This window comes from Panthera pardus, unplaced genomic scaffold, assembly GCF_024362965.1.
Source record: "Panthera pardus isolate Hobbes unplaced genomic scaffold, ASM2436296v1 HiC_scaffold_6, whole genome shotgun sequence".
Classification (NCBI taxonomy): domain Eukaryota; kingdom Metazoa; phylum Chordata; class Mammalia; order Carnivora; family Felidae; genus Panthera; species Panthera pardus.
Window position 1 is genome coordinate 113,350,741 of NW_026526991.1, and position 23,407 is coordinate 113,374,147.

Below are 23,407 nucleotides of genomic sequence, written 5' to 3' on the forward strand. Positions count from 1 at the left end.
GCCTCCAGGGTAATAGTCACTCTACCCACAACTTTACATCCTTTGTTTTATCTAATCCTACCCTAAACTAGGTATAATCTTTAATCTAAAGGTTCAGGGAGATTGGTTACTTTTACCAAGATCACCAGTCAGTTAAGTGACTGAGCTAAGATTTGAACCCAGATCTATCAAAATCCAAAACTCACTATTTGTCCCCTGTGTCACACTGTAAATCTATAAAGAATATTTCTAATTCTGTTTTTAGATGATCCCTCTTTTTCTTCTCTGATCAAACATGCTAGTTTTTATTTCTGTCATCAAGTATAATCCATTATGTGACATGAGGAATGTGTTGGGCACATGTCATTAATTAAATGCTGAGTACTTTATTTAACACACCATGGATGGCTACCTATAAGGTATGATACTTTTAAATTTCAGACCTGTAAACACACATGCACATATACATACTAATGTATGAAGTTCGGGGTAGAATGTTACCAGCAGAGTTGTGGGGCTTAAGAAAATCCAACGTATCACGTACTATCTCCTATTATTTCAGTGGTGGAAGCAGCTTTAATGATCACCAGTGTAATACTTAATGAGGAGCTATGTCAGATCCTAAAGATCGGAGAGATCCAAAATAAATCAGACATCCTGTGCTTTTACAAAACACAAAATCCTATTAGAAGAGCAGACATGTATAAAATTAACTAGAATAACGCGTGACAGATGATGTACTGGAAGTGAGTATGACATACTTGAGAACATGGAGGAAGGGATACTTGGGTAGGCCAGAAGTTTTGAGGCTGACATTTTGGTCAGGAAACACAACAGAAGGGTTGATATTTGTGCAGGACATTAACACATGTGTAGAAGACAACCACGTGGAATTTAGGGGTCAAAGGATATAGGTTTAAAGTTGGGAAAAACTAGAGGAAACTAATTAGAAATTCTAGTGCCTTCTATTTAAATGTTTTCTAATTTTGGATAAAGAGATTTAATATTGTAGTATTACTCTAATGATAATTTGTACTGTATTAAAAGCTTTTCCATTATAATTTAGTGTCATCATTATTCCTGTGTGAAGGTATTATAGAATCTCCAGAAGTTCATTAGACTTATTTCATTCCAATTTTCTATCTTTTCATACTTTCAGGATTTGGGGATAAGATTTATGATTTTCCCATAACTTTCTGGTTTTTTGTTTGATATTTTCAAGTGATAAAATAATAGAAATATCTTTTTGATATTTTCAACAATAAGATAATAGAAATATAAGGGCAGGTATTTTGTGTAGAAAATAGCAAATTGTAGCAAATAATAAACCATGTCTTTGAAAAAAAAGGCACAAAAACAACAGGAAAAGGCCATCTACGGTTGTTGGTAACTTCTACTTTAAATTTGTTGACAGACAAAACCACTACAGTGACTGAAAATTCACAGGAATTTACTTACTTGCCAGATAAGGAACCTCACACAGATGTGCAGCTTTGCCAAATAGTTCTGTCACAGGGACAGTCTATGTTTGCTACGTACTATAAAGAAGTTCACTGTGGTGATGCCAATTAAGGATTGAAGTTTGCACCTTGGAGAAGGCAGGATGAATTTTAAGTCTCCATATAGTTTAGTTAAAACAAGTCCTGCTGTTCATTGGACAGGGAAGAGTCTTCATTTAAGCCCAGGGAGGGTCAGTTTTACTGGAGTCATTCAAAATTCTTAGTTATCTGCCAGCTTCACAATTCGGTTTTGCCATTTACTAGGCAAGTCTGCTGCAAGTAGAAAGGTCTTCTTATACGGGTCTTCTAACACTTTTCTCAGCTCTGTCTTAACACATTTGCATTGTTTAAAGATAATTTTCAAATTGTGAGTGCTATTTTTATTCAATGAGACTATTAGTAAAGGGGGGTGAGAACACAGCAGATGCTTTAGGCAAGAGGGTCTTAATGACCCCCTTTGGAACTACTACAGTTAGTTAAATACACACTGTCAACCCCTACTAATTTTCAAAATCTGTACAGTATTTAACTGCAATCATAGCCATTACTATGTATCATGTGAATTGAGATTTGGATCTGAAAATAAGAAACAACCCTGGATTTTCTGAGTTTAATAAAATACTTTTAAAATAATTATAAAAACATAAAGACTTAAAAATATATATGTGCAGCCAGACATAAACATTCTGGTATTAGTGAATGTAGCATGTTAGAACTCAAGGAACACTTGGGGAAACTAGTGAATATTCATATTTCTTTTAAGTTTAGAAAAATGATCTTATTTTAAGCTCCTAGTACTTCATAAACTTCTTGATGAATTTTTTGTCTTTGGCAGCCTTGAAAGCACTTTGGCATGTAGTGGCTTCTCATATATACATTAAATTTTGTGGAAAATGCTTTAAACTCAATTTCATCTATGACTTAGATGCTGTGAAAACATTTTAATCTTTGCTTCTTGATGAGACACCAGGGTGGAGTTTCCAAGTCTGTGTGTTCATTTAACAAATATTTATTGCCTTTGGAGAGGCCATGAGCAAAGAGCACAGGGGGAGAAAGGAAACCCAAACTAAACTCTACTGTTACGGCTCCATTTCAGTAAAGCTTACAGCCTATCAGAACAGTTTTCTTTTTATGAGGGTTTAGCCTAAAAATGGTTTATTATCTTATTATCTAACTAAAGTTTGACTCATTCCAACATGGTATTAAAGCTGCTTCTTAAGCTCCTGTCCCATTTTTGTCTTTTCTTTCCTTCTCCCCGTCTTTCTCCCCTCCCAATCTGGTGAAAGACCGAATTCTCAACTAAGAGCTGGAGCATTGAGGTCTTTTTTACCCTTCCCCCCTTCTTTTTAGGCTCTGTGATCTTGGCTAATACAGTGAGCCTCAGTCCCTTCATCTTTCAAATGGGGATATTAATCCGTGCTCTAGAATAGCCAAATGAGATAAGGTACAGTTGATTCCCATCATTCACAATTGGCATGTTCTATAACGTCACCACAAACACTGAATTGGCTAATACTGAGTTTTTGCTCCACAGCATTGAGGTTCCTGTGAGCTTCTGGTCACAACACATTTTCATTAACTATTGATACAGAACATAGTTTTATGTTGAGTCCTTAACCTTGAACTCACAGACACAATATTATAACTCTTGCCTGAACAAAGCTTATGTAACACATGTATTTTTTTCTGCGAGGCACGTCGTCTTCTTACACTTAGGAACACTGGACAGCACAGCAGTACTATGCTTAAGGACTATTTTAAACAGTGAAATCACCAACCAAAAGGAAAAAAAAAATAAGAAAAACATGACACTGTAGACCACAAAAATGATACTTGTCATTCATTGTAAGGGGAGAGCTGAAACAAGACAGAGCATCAGCCACTGCTGAGAATGTGCACTTGAAGTGATTCAATTTTTTCCTGCCTGTGCATGTCCACAAATGGCCATGGAAACGTCATCAGTATGGATTTGAGGGCTGCAAATAAATTGCAGCGAGCTGGCAAATTTGCACATACAGAATCTGTAAATGATCGACTGTATATGAACACTTTCACCTTTTAAACTCTTAAAGCACAACCTATGTCTCAGAATAATTTGCAGAATAAGTTACATTTAACTCAATAACATTAAACTCAAATATAAGAATTTTGTGCAAAGTTGATATTATCAGTGTCAAGTTAATAAAGTAATAAATATATTACTTGCAAGAGACCCCAAGTTCTTAGCTCAGTAAAGCTATGAGTACAACTACTATCGCAAATTGTTTAGCTCTTCAGCCCTCACATTTAATGCACAGTAGCAAGGAGAACCACTATAATTTGATGCTTTGCATTTAGTGGTTAACATGCTTTGTGACCTCATTATTGGGGTGGGGGAGACATTCCCTACATATTACCAAAATGTTTTATTTCCAAATATGTGACATTCGTATGGAAACATTTCGATCTTAGCCAGCGGTGTAAATGCTGTTCTTGGATTTTTGGTACCATTTTATGTTGCAGACCAAGTACAGATTGACATTTTCAAGCTGGTTTTGGTTAACTACTTAATGTTGGCAATTGGAACTTTCCAATGTAATAACCTCTACAAAATATCACTATGGATTAATAGTATGTTATGCTGTTGACAGAAGTACAAATGGAAAACACACACACATACACACACCTATAGAAATTTCCTCATAGAACAAAATGGAAATGACCTGAGTGGCCTAAAACTTACCAGGTAGATGTTATAATGGAAGTTACTTTCCTATTTTGAGATAAAATGCTAGAGTTTGGAATATCCTTATTAGTAAATGAGGTTATGAATACTTTTATTGTTTGAAATAGCCATATTTCCACCTGCTTAAAAAGCAGGCTACTAATCAGATAGTCTGCTCGGGCATGTATCAATGTCAGTGTGGCCATTTGGCAGCAGAGTCTCTCAGAAACTCCCAATTAACCATGCAAATATATTTCATAGCATCACATTCCACTTTGTCAGAACCCCTGCTGCCTTTATATTATTAACATAAATGCAGGTGCAAATAGCATTTATGTTCTTTGATAGAAAGCAGTTGGAGACATTTCACTGAGGGACATAACACTTTCAGATTGTGTACATCTGTTCAAATAATGTATCCAGCCCCAGTGACATGAACACAAGGATGGAAACATCTGCCCCTGAGACCATTTGCCATATAGCAGATGCTTACATCTTTATTTATGCAGATGGCTGGTGTGATGAGTTAGGCTGGGATAAAAGCAGAGTTTGACACAGGTATTTAGGATGCTGTGCAAGCCAGAAATATAGGCTAGGCATTTCATGTTTGTAAAGGTCTAATACTATTAAGAGAAATGCATAACTCTTTTAATGCTTTAATAGAATGAACATACTGTTTATCCGTAAATTACTTGGCATCAAAATCCTAAAACTGTTTACAGAAATTCCAACATCCAACTTACACTGGAAACAAAAACTTACTAGTTTCCTTTCGATAAAATAATTTAAAATGATTTTATACTACCAAGAAAATCTCATGATGACATTTCTTAAAACTGGGGGGAAATACAAATGCAATTAGTTTAAATATAATTTATGACCTATTCCATGAATATAAATTCAAATTAGGTAAAATAAATTTCTGAATTGTTACACCTTTACAAGATTTTTGTCAAGCATTTTATTATTTAATCTGTATTCTAGCATTTCCAACTACTGATATTTAAATTATAACTGATATTTTTATTAGGATAAATTACTTTTAAATGCTTTTTTTCAAAACTCTGTCCTATAGATCTTCCATATTACATTCTCATTGGAAACAACAATGAAGGAAGTAAAAACTGCCGGAAGTAAGACATTTCCAGATTTTATCTTCTGTTCTCATTCACACACACAACAAAAATATCACAGAATCTCAAAAGAGCTGGGGTATTAGATTTCATCTAGTTCAGCAGTTCTCAAACTTTTTACTTTCAAGACCCCTTTATACTCATAAAACTTTGAGGACTCTAAAGAACGTTTCTTTATGTCCGTTACATTATCCATTGGCATTTATCATATTTGAGATTATAAACTGAAAATATATATATATTTGTGAATTCATTTTAAAATAATCATTACAACTTAACATAAATGACATATTTTATGTACTTAGAAACTGTTAGAAGACTGGCCTTGACTTTTGTTTAAATATGTTTAAAGTCTGACTTCATTAAAAATGTCCGAGTCTCAGCACTGGGTGTTGTGTGGAAACCAATTTGACAATAAATTTCATATATTGAAAAAAAAAAATGTCCGAGTCTCATATCCAGTTCTACATTCAGTATGTTTTGATAATGTCCTTTATGTTGAAGTGTTTGTAAAAAATCTAGCTTTACAGTGGCTGGAAACAGAAGGAGAATATTAATAGCCTTTTCAGATAATTGTGTATATTTTTCTTCGCTACAACACCAAAATGTGTCCAATAACTATAACTGACTTTAAACCAGTCAGGTAACCCCTTAAACTTTAGTTGAGGTATGAAATTTGAAACCATGGCAAGGTACTCCTTGTATTCTGTTACTCTTTGGCCTTACACTTGAGTGAGTCATTTACCCATCCATGTAACATCATCTACTGGGTATTTGGGAGGTTGGGAGGCATTTACTGAGTTTGCAAATCTTCTATACATCCTTTTATCCAGTATTCTAAAAGTCCTATTTGTTAATGGAACCACCATCCTCCTGTGAAAAATCTTAAAGCATTTGGAGTCTTCAACCTCCTGGTGATGGATTCAAGTTTTCCAAAATTCTAACTGCCACTTGAAAGAATGATTTTTATCACTGGCAACGGTTACCGTCAGATGTTTTTTCTTATAGTGACAGGTTGTGTTCGTTCACTTTTGAGAAAATATCTGTCAGATACCTAAGTTTGACCATGACCTTTGAACATGTGTCTGTCAGGTGTTCTTTGAAGTAAAAATGGTCTTCCATGACAAAAGCCACTAGTTCAGCTTCACAACTCAGTGGCACAGATGCTTTTCCTCGAGGCAACCATCTTCCTTCCGTGTACAGCATAAGTGCTGTATGAGCGTGAACCATTTCATCACACAGAATTGTAAAACACGTAAGGATCATGGTTTTCATAAAACTAAAATTTCAGACTGCTTCCGTGTTGTCCTGAGTGTGTTGGCAAAGAACGTGGCTAAGTGGACAGTTTGCTCCCACTGCCTGAATTCAGGCTAAGGTGCCAGAGCGGTTTTACCTAATTATCCCCTTTGCCCTATCACTGACTGCAACGTGTGCAGAGGTCAGCACACTGGAAAACACAGATGACATCTTACTATTAGTATGAGAAGAGAGTGTTGGGACCCTTCCCAGGGTTTGCAGGCCACACTTTGAGAACTGATGGTCCAATATAATCCTTTCTTGTTAAAGGGAGCAACTAAAGGGCAATAAAGATTATCTTGCTCAGACATTTTCTGGTAGCAAAAGCAAAAACCAAAGCCAGACCTCTGCTCTCCTTCTTACATGTAATTTGTTTGCTTTTCCCTGAGGAGTTCCCTCTCCCTCCACTCCACCAAAAAAAGGGATATTCCCCAGACCAAACTATAGGCCACAACACTGATGTTTAATCAAGTTTATTAAAGAGGTAGGACTTGCCACATAAGAAATTCAGAAATTCAACATTTTTTAGACTTTTTCATTCGTCCCAATGTTCATCAGTTACTTCAGTTTTAGAAGCAGGTGGTATGGGATTAGAAAATGTATATTATTTCTAAAATTGTAAAAGACCTTTGTAATGACCTTTTTCTTCATTTTTGCACATCACAAAAAAGTGTCATTAAATTTATTGTGTAATTGTTCAGCTTTAAAAAAGTTATTTTGGTGTGAGCCTGCTTTGCTCACCAGAAGTTCTGTAAAAGAAGGCCACCCATGCAAAAGCCTAGCTTTTAACATCCAGGACATTGTGAAGGGAATCACTTTGTACTAACTGCCTCTCAAACAACCACGCTATGGATTCCTGTTAAAAATAGAAAGCTCACTGAGGTGCCTGAGTGGCTCAGTCAGTTAAGTGTCTGACTTTGGCTCAAGTCATGATCTCACGGTTCATGGATTCCAGCCCCATGTCAGGCTCTGTGCTGACAGCTCGGAGCCTGGAGCCTGCTTCAGATTCTGTGCCTCCCTCTCACTGCCCCTCTCCTGCTCATACCCTCTCTCTCTCTCTCTCTCTGCCTCTCAAAAATGAATAAACATTAAAAGAAGAAGAAGAAAGAAGGCTCACTCTCTCTCTTGAGGGTTGCACTCTCTGATTAGAAAAGGTTAGTCAAAAAACACCTTTATTTTCTCAACATAGATATGGATTATGTGGCACTCACCAGCCACTGGGGGAGACTGACAGATAAGTGGATAAATTGCAAAACACCTTAGTAATAAGTTCAGTGTGATGGAATGGAAGGGGAACAGTTTTGGTGTCAGACAGACCTGGGTTCAAATCTAACTTTCACTTACCAGCTTTGCGCCCTTAAAAGAAATATTCAGTTTCCATGTCTGTGGATTGGAAATGTTAATATTAAGAGTTGGTGGTGGATTAAGTGAGATATAATAGATTAAGCACCCAATCTGACTCCTGACAGAAGGACATTTTAGTACTTCACAATGGAATTTGGGGTGTAGGGGATTGAAGGATGGATAGAAGTTGATGAGTAGAGACAAGGACTATATATACTAACTATTAAGTTTTCTCATGAAGAAAAAAAAGAAGATAGGGCAGTATCTTGAAGACAAGATAGAGTCCAAATAATCTTTATTGGCATTTTGGATTTTATATTTTTGTGTTCAGCAAAAGCAAAAGAGAAAGCAAGACAATACGGTTGAGAGTTATAGTTCACTCGTTTAGTAAATAACATTTTGTGTGACTACCGTGTACCAGATACTGATCTCTAGGGACTGAGGTCCTGGCAGTGAACAAAATAAACTCCTGCTTTCTTGGAGTTTATATTCTAGCAGGAGGAGACAGATAATAGAATCACAGTATAATGAAGGACAGTTAAAACAGAGAAAGAGACAGCGGTGACTTTATGGGACTGAGCAGGTACTTCTAGAAAGGAGTCAGGGAAGAATGGAAGCTCACTGATGGTAGAGGATCCCTGAGCCAGCATGAAGGGTATGGAGAGAAGCATGGGACACAGAACAGGGTTGGGAATACTCCCATTTCCTTATTCTAAAGTGCACATTTTTTTCACATTTTAGTGTCTCAGGACTTGAGGTGGATGAGTTGTATATTTAGAGTGATAGTGCTTCTCCCTCCTTTCCCCTTATTCCAGAAGAAGTAAATTTATTTGTGTTATAGAATTGACATATGAGAGTTTAGAAAGAGAAAGAAGGAACAGTAAATGAGTTCCTACCTGATGACTTCTCTTTTCTCCATGAGGTCTTAGTCACTCCAGGCTGCTATAGCAAAGTACCATAGAATAAGTGTCTTATTATGAACCACAGAAATTTATATCTCACAGTTCTGGAGGCTGAAAGTACAAGATCAAGGTGCCAGCATGGTCAGATTCTGGTGACAGCTGTTGGGGAGGAAAAATTTTTCCTCTACCCTTTTTGATTCTTTGGCTGATCCAATAATCAAATTAACATAGGACAGGAGAAAAACAAATTTAGTTATGTATGAATGGAGGCCCCACAAAGACAATAAGACCCCAAAACAAGTCCCATAGTCCAGGCTTATAGGCCACCCTGAGCTAAGGAAGAGGATGGGGCCTGGGGCTCCAAAGGGGAGGACGGCAATTCATAGGGTAATAAATAGAGCAGATATTTGATAATTAGATATGTGCCATGCCATACAGATAAGGCATTCGGATAAAAGTTCTGTCTAGTAATAGCTCTCTCTCTAAGCCAGGCCCCCTAGCAGAATTCTTTTAGGTAGTTAGGAAGAGGTAAAAGTTTTTCTGGAGTCTTCTGGATCTCGATTATGTTCAGCTCAAAATAATTCATTTAGCAAAGTAGCATATTTTGGGGTCACGTATTCTGTTCCCCTTTATAGCTCCCTTCTGGGTTGCAAACTGCCATCTTATCATTGTATCCTCACATGGCCAAAAGAAGGCAAGAGAATTCTGTGGGGTCTCTTTTATAAAAACATTAATCCTATTCATAAGGGTTTCACTCTTATGACCTATTTACCTCCCAAAGGCCCCACCTTTTAATACCATTACACTGGGGCATTAAGATTTCAACATATGAATTTTGGGGGAACACAGACATTCAGTCCATTGCAAGATCAGTGCCAAAAATCATTGGTGAGAGAGACGGGAATAAGGTGGGGGTTGGATAGAGGAAGAGTGCCTCGGAAAAGCAATGGGAGAAACCTGAGCTAGCCCCAGTGAGGAACTGAAGGGAGTCTATTAGGGATTAAAAAAATAATAATAATAAGATTGTGGAGTAGGTCTGCAATTCAACACTGGAAAGTTTAAATTTGTAAGGTTTCACAGTGTTCACAGTGGTTGGATTTCTCAGCATTAATCAGTTAGCAGTGGGAGTGGAGAGTACAATGTCAGGCCAGGTGGGGTAGGTGCCGTAGGAAGACAGTCGTGTGCAAAACCCACCATATACTAGGAATGTCCACGGATGGTCAGCCACTACACCAGCTCCAGAACCGGGGCAACCTGCGTGCGCACACATACAAATGTGCAGTGCCTTGAGGAAAAGGGAACACAGGTGGACCACATAATCACTGAATCTCTTCAGGGAAGATGGAGAGTTAACTCTTACGTGTTTCTGAGGCATAGATGAGAGTATGCATTCCTTCAGCCACACTTTGTCATTGCCATCCGTGTAGTAATAAAGGTGTTGATGGAGGAGAAGCCAGGCAGAATTCAAAAGGAAAGGATTCCAAAGTGGTCCCACAGCTTTCCAACTCTGATGATTTCACTCTCTGTAGTAGCTCACGTCAGCATCTGATTACCTACCTTAGATGTATCTCAGAATCTGTATTTGCTGGTTAGCTCACACACAACCTATCTGGTCGGCTCCACAAAGGTAACCACTGCTGACCCAGTTACCTCAGTACCTGTGGGTACCCGGTGCTTCGTTTCCTCTTTTTTAATTTTCTTCAGTGTGTCAGTATTAGACGTAGTGTCTCTATGTTATTCAAGGTGCATCTTGACTAAGAAATAAGTGACAGTCAAGATTTACAAGCAGGAGTTTTAGGGAATAATTATGCACATGATAAAGGAATATGTAGTCCTGTGTATTTGCACTTTCAAGTCATGAGCTGTTTGACATAAAGGCTGAGGTATAGAGGAACTTGCAGCAGAAAGTGTTATAAGTCACTGTGAGTTGAAGATAAATCAGAAGTGAAAATAAAACATCTGTAAAACTGTGCCATAAAGCAGTGGAACAATTATTTCATTTTTTAAAGAGGCGGTTTGCATACTCCTTAAAAATGTCCATTCTATAAAATAAATCTACTTTTGAAATCACAGTATAAAAATAAGAGTATCTTCGTGATTCCAGTCCCTTGCTTTTAACCATACTGGTGTTGAAACATCATGATCCTTATTACCACTTTGGTTTCATAATCCTGGTATTTTGACCAAAGGCAAGAACCTTCTGCCTGTGTCCTCGTTTAATTGTTCCAACTGACTGCACATTTGCATGGTGAAACCTTATCTTTCTGTTTATTCCACGAAGGAAAAGGTTTTCGTCACCAACTGTCATCTTGTTACTCATCCTGGATACTTAACTGTTCCAACTGATATTAAAATATAAGATTAAAAAGAAGGGGCCCATTTTTAATTTGTTCATGGAAGAGTTCTTGCCATGAGATATCTTAGCAGCTTCCTAAAGCTCTTTCACAGGAGATGTTTCCTCGCTCACCCATTGTGTTGAAAAACAACTGACTCGGAAAATGTCGGAATCTCCTGGAAAGACAGTGCGCACAGGTATTTGCTCTGAGTGGTAGAACATCAAATGAAATGATTTGCTGCTTTTACCTTGATGAAGTTCAGTTATCAAGGTCTTCTGAATTTTAACTATGTGACCCAACTGAATCTTAATAATTCTAATAATATTAACAACAAGATGAAGAATGAGAGAATGGGGTTAATAAGGCATTTCAAAAATTTCCATTTGTCTTGCTTTGTGTCCCCCCATAGGTCATTAGCTTTTAGTTAAATTTTCATGCTACTTAGTCATTCTTAGATTTGGATAAAGATACAAAATTGACTGTTTTCTAATAATGAATAAGACCTAGGGCATGTTATCATTTTTTGGCCAAAAAGATTAATAACTTTGTATTCCTAAATGTATTAAAAATTAAAAGATTTCATATAGGTTTCAACTGCTTTTCATCAGAAGTACTGGAAATCAAAAAGTCCTCCCAGAAATAAGGACTGATAAAAGGACTGATAATTAAGATGGAGAAATTCATTGAAATTGAGGATAATTAAAATATATTTTAAATGATAATGCATTTTAAATTTTCATTTCATTTGGGACACGAATTATATGGCTCAAAAAGAATAATAAGTTACTTGAACTTAACAAACCATGTTGTATTATTTTTCCTTGTATTGCCATTAACATTTTAGTTAATTAGCTTTTAAGTTCTTCCATAAAGAATGCTTGTTTCCTCTCGCTTCCTGATACATTTACATGTCTAATTAATTCAGTTTTGTGGGCTCCTCTTTCAGTGCCCAACTTTTCTTCCTGTATTCGAGCTATCTTAAATTTCTTTCTTAATGATTTCCTCAACAAAATACTGAAATCTACAAGAACGTGCTTTTAAAATTGTGGTTGACTTGCCCGTATCCTCTGTGAGAGTCCACTTATTTTTCCTCCTGAATCAAACAATCACATGGCCATTGCTCTCACAGTCCTGCAGACCTGTGGCCAGTGTCCCCAGTTCTCCCCTGGGCCCCTTCCCTTCCAGGGCCATGGAGACCTGGACTCACCCCCACCCCTGAAAGGTCTACTAGGGGAGCTATTATTTTCTTCCCAGGCAGTGTTGAGAACAACAGCAATTAGCATCAATACTCAGTATAAAAAGCAGGGAGGAGTGTCCCCACAAAACAGCTCTTTAAAATGCACATATGTTAACTCCTATTCACTGTAACTGTTCATCTGATTATCACTTTGTCAATGGGATGTGTAAAATTTAGGGGCAGGGAGTAAGAGAGGGTGATAGGATTGATCAGATGTAGGAAGATTGAGCTGTGGTAATAGGTGGCTGGAGAAAGGGAGGAAAAAATGCTTTACAGTTCTAGTAGGACCATGATTCACAAGTTATAGCCATTTCTTCTCTCTTTCCTTCATTTACCTCTCAACAAAGAAACATCAGTTTAAGGATTCAGTACTATTTCCATATGATTAGCATTCAACATTTGTGGGTTTTTTTTTTTCTACCCACCAAAAATAACTCAGGAACCTCAGGCTTTTTGTCAAGAGAAAGTGCAAGGCTAATGTCTGCTGAGTACCTAACTGGTAGGCGCTATCCTGGCACTTTTCCTGGGTCCTTTTTTCTTTTAATCCTGTCCATGACCTTTGCAGCGAGATACTCTTATGCCATTTTTGTAAATGAGAACAGTTAGGCTCACTGGGAATGACTTTCCCAGCCCACAAGACAGAGCCAGGAGTTGAAACCACATCTGACCCCCAAAACCATGTTTGCACTAGAGACCGTGATAGTGGCCATAACCGTGCATTATAGCTCAGGCAGCATGTAAAGGTGGAAAGAGACCTTGGAGGCAGCTGGGCCAAGGCTTGAGTTCCAGCACTGCTACTTACCAGCTTCGAAACCTTTATCTATAAAACGTACATACCAGTAATTTCTAACTCGGTTTTTTTTTGTGGAGATTAAATGAGATAGTGCATGTAAAGAATTCGATAAGTGCCAGGAAATAAAGAAACTCTGGTGCTCCAAAAACAAGAATTCCCTTTCTTGCAGAGCTAGGTAGTGAATTCACGGTTTGTCAAGACAGCTCTCAAAGGTGTGTCCTGAAGGGAGGATGCCTGGATATCACTAGTGGTGTTACAGGAGGGAAGGAGAAGGCCTTAGCTATCTTAGCTGCATAACTCTGCACAGCAGGGAAGTGTGCAAAGAGAATGGACAAAAATGGGCTCCGGATACAAGATCTGTGATTAGGAAGTGCTTATTTCCTTTGTATAGTATCAGATTGCTAGAGATCTGGGTCCTAGATGTACTGACTCAAGGAGGTCTTAGTGCTACAGATAAGTGAACTAGAAATGGCACCCTGAGTCTGTAGACACAAAATACACTGGTGCCTGTTGCCAGCGCATGTTACAGGGCGCTCTGTAGTCACTGCTCCATAAATTCCTGTGGACTCTCGCTGCAGTGCCTGGACAGCACCCTGGGGAGAAGGTGGGCGGTAGCTAAACGTGCTTATAGGTTTTTCAACAAAATAAGCTGAGCTCCCTTGGGTTATGAGGCATTTCTTTTATCTCCTGCTTCTCCAGGCTTTTACCATATTTGTTTTAACCAGAGACCATCTTGGGAAACAGTTTGAACCCCAACTGGAATTTCTCATTAGAAAGCCAAGTGAGAGGGAGAACAGGGATGCCAACAAATAAAATTAAAAATAGGGTCTTTCAGTTTAATAAAGTTAAAACCTAAACAATGTCTAAAAGTTTTGGCACTTCTGTGGCTAAGACTTTGGCAGGACTTCCGTTCTGAGCCTCGGTCCAGGGAGCCCGTTTCAAGAGCAGGGGCTCTCGTCTCTGTGCCCAATCACTACTCCATGCTGAGCAGCAGGCCGGTGGGTCGAACAGATGGGATGATGGAACCGGGCCCAAACTAATGAAGGGACGAGTGGGAACAACTTTTGAGAAGCCACAGAGCAGGCTGTGGTTCTGCCAGTGGAAAGGAGGGGGTGAGTTGTGGGCAGGCTTGTAGAAAACTGCCTGCCCTCGTACGTATTCCTTAGTAGCATCTCTGCCAGCCTTGTCGTGAGGCAGTGCGATCGGGCTAGCTTGCCTGCTGACACTGAGTACCATTAGCCCTCATTCTGCCCTCTGGGTCTCTGCCTGTCAGACCAGTCCTCTGGTGGTGACAGAGGAGGACGCACATTGATTGCACTTTCTCCAAACAACTATTATCTGGCAACTCTACTGGACTTGTCAGAGGCCTATGGATGTTAAGGGCAAATTCGCCTTAAAAAAAAAAAAATCTGCTTTTACCTTCAAATGACTATTAATTGTTCATGAATTCTCTCCTAACAAGTGGGCTTTCAGAAAGTGTCGTTTAATTGTAATCGAAATTTTGGGATATGTATGACAAGCCATTTCTATTTCAAATTTCCCCTTTTGTCTCTGCAAAATTCAGAGATACCACTGTATTTTGGAGTTAATTAGGAAAACTTGGTATATAATTTAGCCCCTTTGAGGAGAGAATGAAAGAGAGGAAGGTCATTGCTTCAGATCGGAATGGAGATCTGCATGGCGTGGACTTTAGCACATTACTTAAGTCCTCAAGTCTTATTTTTCTTAATCTGTAAAAAGGGGACAATAATATTTATTTGCAAAGCTTGTGTGAGGGTTCAATTAAAAGACCTAGCACAGATTCTAGCCCTAATAAGGACTCAATGCCTCCGTGTTTCCCTTTAATCCACGGTTCTATCGGTTTTTCACCAACTGTAAATGTCACTTTTCAAAATAGTTTTTTTTTATACACTTAACGTAGTAAAAACAGCCCATACTTAAAATCCTAATATTAAGTTTCACGTTGTATAATTGCACAGAATTAATTTTACTGAGTGCGCCTTTTATGTTTTCAGTTAATAAAAGTCCATGTTTAGTGCCTGAGAGTCCTGTGAGTCTCTTTAACAGTGTTATGGGAAATTTTGCAGGATTTCCAGAAATTATGAATGTCACTGGAAATTTCTACCTCTCATTATTTAGTGCACACTTCTTTGAGATCTATAATTCAGTAGGTGACGGGGAGGGTTTGTAGATCACACCATCTGGGGAGGCCTTGTAAATGTGTGTGGACCAAACCACTGTAGTAACTGCATTGCCAAGAAAGACTTCCTACAAGCACACATCCTAGTATTTTGGAGCTTTAAAAACTTAACAGCATTTTCAGCTTCTCTAAGGACTCCTATTGTTCAAACTACTTTAAAAAGAAAAAAAAAATTCAAGCCTGTGGTTATTGTAGCATAACTGACCTTTATTGCAGATTGCCTCGTTTTCTCCTGAAGAGCCTAGTGTTTGCAGGAACAATTCTCAGGACTCCCATTGTCCTTGGGAAGTAATGAGCTCTAATACTTCTCAGTGCTTAACTTTGGGGGTAGTTATGCACGGCCTGTCGGATTATTAGATTACTTCCCTTATCATTAGCAACTCTTGTCCTTAAATAGGCAAGGAAAATAAAAACAGAAGACACCGTGTGTAATGTAGACACAGTCATTTATGCAAAGACACACACTTACCCACCGTGACTGTCCCCAAAGGTACCCCTTTTAATAACAGATTCAAAAGGGAAACTTCATTTTCCTTGCATTCATTCAGCAGATAGGTGTGAACCTCCTGTGTGCAGGTGCAGAGAGTATTCGGTGGGAAATAAGCACGTGTCCTATCCTGACCTCTTAGTTTCCTTTCCCCCCAACCCAAAGGCCACTACCGATGCTAGTTTCTTTTGTTTACTTTTAGAGATATTCTGTGCCTGTAAGGAATATATTTGTGTGTGTACCCCACTGTTTTTTTAATCTAACACAATAATAATAATCTATACATCTCATATCTTGGAGAGTGTTCCAGATCAGTCTACCCCACCTTTCTTTTTTACTGTTGCATAATATTACATTGTATGGTTGGATATTTACTTTATGAGTACCCTGTTGCTGAACATATTTAAGTAATTCCTAGGGGTTGTTCTTCCGTTTTCGGGCCTTGCCCTCGTTCTCCTGCCTTATACATTTCTTCTAATGCATCACTCCATTCCCTGTTGTTCCATCATTAATGGTTCTGGTGGTGCAACACCACCTTCACAGACACCCTCACCCTTGTCTGTACTTCCTGATAGATCCAGGCCAACATGAATAGGTTACATTTATCTAATAAGGCCTTATCTTTCACCCCAAAGATTTCTTATGATTATCTTATAATTGTTGATCATAAAGGCAATTGATCAACTTTTCTACTCCAGGATCCACTTGGTTGAATTGCAGCAAACTTGAGAGTTGACTCTTTTGGCAGTCATCATACCTGTCACTTATGACTCTCATTTCCGGTCGCCCAGGTTGCTCACTGCTCAGTGTTCTCCCTTGCTGGCACAACCAGTTACCCTGAGGGGTTTCCTTCGCTCCCACATCAGAGTTGGCCTCCTTTTCCTTTGAATGGCACTGCTCTTCCTGTGTGATTTTATTTCCACCGTAACGTAGAAACTTTTGAAGATCGATCAAAGCACATTAACTTTAAATGCATCATAATTAGCTCGCTCCCTTTTGGATGGCTCTGTAAAATATATCTAGTTTCACTTCTGGAAACCTTAACTGTCAGAAGGTTGCTTTCTTAGATTTGGTCATAAAAATAGGAAGCCTCTTCCCAACTTAAATCTTCAGAGACTTCGAAGTGACCTTGACCACTGGTTGTTGCTTCAGCTGTACCTTCTGGTCTTTGTTATTTCTGCTCTTCTTCATGTTGACATCACCGTCCTCTGCTTCTGTGGTTCAGTTTTTCCATTTCCAGTTGTCTCTTCTCTCTTCACTCCAATCCCTGCTGTGCCCCTCTATGGATGTCTGTTTTCTTTAAAGCAGTTTCTTTTTCAGAACTTGCTTGTTTCTCTATTTTATCTTGTACCCGAGCAGCATAATTTATCATTCCCTTACTCCCTCAGATGGCCAGTCAGTGGGCCTCACCTATTCTCTTTATATTAAAGGGTTTTAGGGGCACTCAGGGTTGCTCAACTGGCTGGACATCCGACTTCAGCTCATGTCATGATCTCATGTCCATGAGTTTGAGCCCCACATCAGGCTCTAGGCTGACAGCTTGAGGTCTGGAGCCTGCTTCAGATTCTTTGTCTCTGTCTCTCTGTCTCTGTCTCTCTCTCTCTCTGTCTCTCTCTGCCCCTCCCCTCTTGCACTCTGTCTCTCTCTCTCAAAAATAACGAAACATTAAAAAAAATTTTTTTAAATGAATAAAGGGTTTTATTATGGTGCTAACCAATTTTCTTATTTTTTAATTTTAGAAATTTGGAGATGTTAAAGGTCGCTTTTAAATTGTGGCCCTCTTTTCTTCTTCTTTTTTTTTTTTTAAGATGATTTTCTAAGCTCAGTCTATGAATTCTTTATTTCAGCCATTAATCACATAATTACCACTTACAAATTCAATAGATAACTGTGACATTTCTGCCACATGCCTAACACTGTTCTGGACCCTGGAGACATGGACAAAATCTCTGCCCTCCACGTCAGCGACGAAAGGCAGTGGCCCATGATGTAATCTGTAAGATGGAGTAAATGCGCTACAGAAAATTATGACTGGAAAGGAGGGAAGTTCAGAACGGGGGTAGTTTTAACTAAGGTAGTCAGAGAGGAGCTCCCCAGGAAGAAACCATTTGACCAAACTTGAAGGAAACGCTGCAGCAAGTACTGGGCATTTATCTGGAAGGCGGAAGCTCATCCTGGCAGTGAACACGGCAAGTACAGACACTGAGAAAGCGGGTGTGTGCACGTGGAAGGAACAGTGAAGAAGCCACTGCGGCTGGAGCATAGCTTAGCTAACAAAGGAAGTCAGTCAGAGAGGTTCCCAGGAGCTGAGGGCATGAGGCTTTTCAGGCCATTGCAAGGACTCTGACTCCGGCTCAGAGATGAAGAGCCCTTGGACAGTTTTGAGCAGATGAGTGAGGTGATGGGTCTTGTGCTGTGATGTATTTTTGTCACATATTATTTCAAGAGGATTTACAACTGATTAAGGACAAAGCAGCTTTTCTTCCTGTTCTTTTGTACTCAGTCCGCTGGGAGTATGCAGTAGACATTTTCTCTTCTCTTCCTTCCTCAGCCTCGATTTGTTGTGTAGATTCCAAGACCATTACTATTGTTAATGTAATTATTTAATAAGCCTTGTCTTTAAGCAACCAAAAGCTATCAATAATGTTAAGCTTTCTGTAAACTCAATCCCAATTTAACATTTATTTACAACTGACTTCAGCACTTCTTCCGCCAAGATGAGAAGACAAGGCTAAAAATGGAAGGCATTTACATTTAAAGTCTATAGATAGAGAACCAAAAGATAAATAAAAGTATGTGGGAAGAAGAAGCAATCTGTAACAGACTGTTGTGAGATGATGGACCAGTTCATTCACCCATGAGCTTTGGGGTAACAAAGCTAAAGAGGGTAAGAACAGATCCCACGGTTCTCCTGACCTGAGTTTTCCCATAGTGCTAGTCTTTTTCCTTCTTACCCCAATGCAGGCCACCATGTGAAACATGTTTTTAACATACTTTTTCTTCACCGAAGAGGGATTACTTTCTAGAACAAGCTGATCGGTATACATTTCAACCTTATTCCTACACTGCTTACTCATGCGAGGAGTGTCATTTTTGCCAAAAGAAACAACCTTCTGCTAAAATTGTTAGTTCAGTAACTGTAGACGTTAAAATTTAGGCTGATTTAAAATTTTTGTCTGTTTCAGTAGATGGAAGTAGATTGCCAGCTTCCTAAGGTAGAACTTGTGTCTGTTCATCTTTGTATCGTTGGTATCCCTAGAAGAGTTCTTCAGTCCTTCATCCACAGCTCCAGACTCTCAAAAGCCCAGAAAACAGAAAATGTGATCAAAAGTTGGAAACCAAAACTCATTCAGAGGCAAAACCTGAACAGAGCAAGACTATTTTAAAAACCCTCCGTTTGTCCCACTTTTTGCGAATACTCCTATATTTTACTACAGAAGTGGTGGTAGGTTTAAATTGGATGCTCTGCAGACCCTGCTGGGTGTTACTTAACATTTGGCTTATGCATCTCGTTACTTTTCTAAAATTTGAAAGTGTGAATTGCAAAATACATCTGCCCCCAAAGGCTTTAGAAAGGGGATGTGAGCCTGTCATAGCCAATCCCTCGAATAGTGTAGGTACCTAGCAAGCGTGAGTGGGAGTAAAGTTTGGCTGAAATGAGGAACTTAGAAAAGGGGAACTTTACTGCAGCCAGGCCTTGGGCCTTGAGGTCTCAGGGAATAAGAGATGATTCAGTTCTTAGAAGCAGTGCGTTGAAATGTTGCCTTAATTATTCTCTGAGAATAGTTGTACTTGGTCTTCAGTTAACCTAGTAAATAAGGAATTGGAAGTGTTATTGTATCAGTTAAAATTGTACCTATTAGTGTCCTAGCAGGTGCTTTTTACGTGATTCATGCCTTTTTTATGTTATCTCTGTATCTTATCATTTTCTATCATTTTGTTTTTATTCAACATTTTTTAAGGTGTCACATCAGCTTTTTTAATGCTGGTGATTTAATTGCAAAAGCACACATAAACAGTTTGAAAGGTGTGAGAAGAAATTCACAAGTCACACGGGAAACAGCAACAAAGCTAGCATTCAGTGTGGAAATTCCTCCACTGTGCAAAACAAACTGCACCGGCCAGTGGGTCAAATGGTGCGTCCTGGAAGGGAGTGAGAAAGGAGCTTGATACAAGAAACACTTGTTTCCCACTGAAGATACACTGGGAAATATGGATCTGAATTAAATAGAGGCTTTATGCTCACAAAGCTTAAGTTTAATAGGGAAAACAAGATATGTCTATAAAATAAATGAAATACACAGCGGAACATACCAGAGGACAGTCTCTGCAGCTCGGGAGGGCGGGAAAGGAGACCAGGAATCGGAAGTAGGTACGTGGAGAGGATGGACGTGGAATATGGAATGGGAAAGACAGAGTCCAACTTTCAAGAATCTCTGTGTTGAGTAGGAAAGACACACAGATAAACTACTGTGGAAAGTGGTAAATGTTATCCTGGGGGCTTTGGAACCATAGAGGAGAATAATCCTCTTGGTCCTTGGGAAGGTGAATGGGAGTTGTTTAAGGCTGGGTGTTGAGGAACACAGGCATTTGCCCAGAAGGCCAAGGGTGAGCCTTGGAACGCATCACAGGCAGAGGAAATGATGCTTATTTACACTCTCCACAATAGGACAGTTACACCAGAGTGACTTTTTATACTGCCATTGTCATTGCAGGTGAGTCCAACATCTCTTCTGGAACGATTCAGAGTGGGAAAGGTTTGCAGAATAAGAGTCAGTTTAGGACCATTGCACCAAAAATCATGCCCAAAGTCCTGACATCCAGAGTGCTGCCGTGCCCTTCATCATCACTCTCTGATCAGGTGAATCCAGGACCCTCCATCAACGCCAAGCCTCTGGGGGTGCCCACCCAAAATTACGCTCTGATGCAGGTTGCTGGACAGGAGGGGACGTTTTCTCTCGTCGCTCTGCCACATGTCGCCTCCGCTCAGCCAATCCAGAAACCCAGACTGGCGCTGCCTGAAAATCTGAAGCTGCCTATTCCTCGATACCAACCCCCAAGAAATAACAAAGGATCGAGAAAGAAACCCACTCGGAGTTCCTCTGAGAGTGGTGCTGGCATACCTCCTGCCCAAACCCAAACGTCCCCCTCCCCACCTGACCGTCCCAAACCCCCACACAGACCTGGTCAATCAGAGCAAGTGCCGTCACTAGACCCAGGCCCGTCCAGCATCAGCATGGCAGCACTGACCAACCATGGTGGCCCCGGAGACTCTCCACCCCCAGGGACCAACGACCATGGAGATCTGAACCCTTCTGCCACCCCGATGGTATCCACACCAGAAGAGCCCTCAGCCAAGCCGGGCCTCGCAGTGACTCCAGGGAGAGCAACCTTGGTGAGTGAGGAAACCTGCAGTAAACCTTCTCCCGTTGCCAGTGGGAAACGGAGAGAACAAGCTGATCTTACAAAAGCCATGACCATTTTATCACCAGCTGTTTTCAGCAGTGCAGTTCAGCTGATCTCTCCAGTCCCCAGAGGTAAACTGCCCATCCTGCCCTATGCCAGAGGGAGAACAGCGGAGGTGTGTGGAGGCCAGTCAGACGTGAGCCTCACAGATGGCTCTGTGCCCGGGCTCAGGGCAGCCTGTGGTAAGGCATCCTCCATCCCAGAGGGCTTTACTGCAGCCACCAAGGTGCTCGGCAAGACACCTGCTCCACAGAGCCCCTGTGAAAGTACCTTTTGTGCAGCCACCAGACCAGATCTCAGCCACAAAGCAAAACTCAGTGGTGGGGCAGCAAAGAGAAGAGTAAGAAAACGAAAGGTACCAGATGAAATTTTGGCATTTCAGGGAAAAAGGAGGAAATGTGTCCTTAATAAGTGTAAAGATAGTAAAGAAAGAGTAAAAGCTGATCCGCAAGAATCCAGTGACCAAAAACCAGGGTCTCTGAAGAAATACCGCAGCATTATGCCCAAGCCTGTGATTGTCGTGTCTGCTTTGGCTCCCCTGGCTTCTCCTGCAGGCGTGTTCCAGCCCCAGACACCAGGCAGCCTCGGGCAGGACATGTTGTTAAACAGTCCCCTCAGCCCTAAGTATCCCGGCTGTAGGCAGGATAGCGGCACCTCCCCGAAGCCCGGCTCTGCGCTGAGAAACGGACTCTCGGGCATTAAGAAACCGTGGCACAGGTGTCACGTCTGTAACCACCACTTCCAGTTCAAACAGCACCTTCGTGACCACATGAACACACACACTAACAGACGGCCTTACAGCTGCCGAGTCTGCCGCAAGGCCTATGTACGTCCCGGCAGCCTGAGCGCACACATGAAACTCCATCACGCGGAGAACCGTCTGAAGAAACTCGTGTGCTGTGAGTTTTGTGCGAAAGTGTTTGGCCACGTCAGGGTCTACTTCGGCCACCTAAAAGAAGTGCACCGGGTTGTCATCAGCACGGAGCCTTCCCCCGGCGAAAGGCAGCCGGGAGACGTGTCAAAGAACAGAGGCCTGACCGCTCGAGGGCCCGAGGGACCCGTGGAGAGGTGAGTGCTAAGGGGACGGAGGCCTGGCAGCAAGGGGTGCTTGGATTTGGAGAACAGGGCGGTATTTCCTCTTCAGAAAGATAGGTCTGTAAAAACATTCCTCAGATCAACATTCCGGAAGGTCGTTACCTCGTCCTCCATGTCTGTGAAGAGTGATCTCATTTCTCGTCGCTTTCTGAGCAGTGATGATTCTTTAATTCCTCTAATCCCAGTTAGCCGGGGCACAGACACCAGTTTGCGGTATGCTGGGGTCACAAAGAGAGGATTTTTGCATCTGAAATAGGAAATAGGAAATCACTGTATATAGTTCCTGGTACCCTCTACAAGTAATGTTCCCAAACTTGTGGCCACAGAATTTATATCTAAGTGTCATTGTTTGCCCCAGAATATAGTCTGACCCATGGTAGGGACTCCGCGTCCCCCATATTGACCATACTTTCAGGTCCCAGACCCAGCCCTCTACATTTGCGCTAGTTTTCCTGTCAGGCCAGATTAACATTTCCCGTGTCATCATTGCCTTGTGCGGGTACTGATTTCTGGTGTTACGAACAAGCAGGCTCTGTAGTTTGAAAGCCTGGCAGGCTGGGCTTAGAGCAATGGGTCTGCCAGGGAAACCCCAGCAGTCCACCTGCTTTCCACTGGATGATGGAGGGAGAGTCACTGAAATGAACTGTCATCAGCACCATGAAGATTAAACAATTCTAAGTTTAGGTTCTCTGTCCCTCATAGTTCTTAATCGTCCTAATTGTTCTCAATACTTTCTATTCAGTTTTGGCTTCTGCTCCCACCTTCATTTTAAAATCAGGGGTGCCTGCCTTTTGTCTTCCTGGCTTTTCTAGAGTTTCTCTGCCTTTCTTCAGACGTTCCTATCCACTGAGATATGTCTGTGCCTTTTATTTTATTTTATTTTATTTTATTTTATTTTATTTTTAATGTTTAGTTTTGAAACAGAGAGAGAGACAG

The 23,407-nt window shown here is 40.4% G+C and overlaps 1 protein-coding gene across 8 annotated transcripts in view; it reads left to right on the forward strand.

Annotated features, from left to right (window-relative positions):
• ZNF438 (zinc finger protein 438) overlaps positions 1-23,407 on the forward strand; it is a 187,257-nt gene that overhangs the window by 158,180 nt on the left and 5,670 nt on the right. For 7 of the 8 annotated variants that reach the window (XM_019465212.2, XM_019465216.2, XM_019465213.2 and 4 more), the window contains one exon: positions 20,626-22,444. In XM_019465212.2, the coding sequence (XP_019320757.2) occupies positions 20,626-22,444 (1,819 nt within the window). Of the gene's footprint in view, positions 1-7,741; positions 7,766-20,625; positions 22,445-23,407 lie in introns of those variants that run through there. The other variant, XM_053895793.1, reaches the window with a different exon arrangement.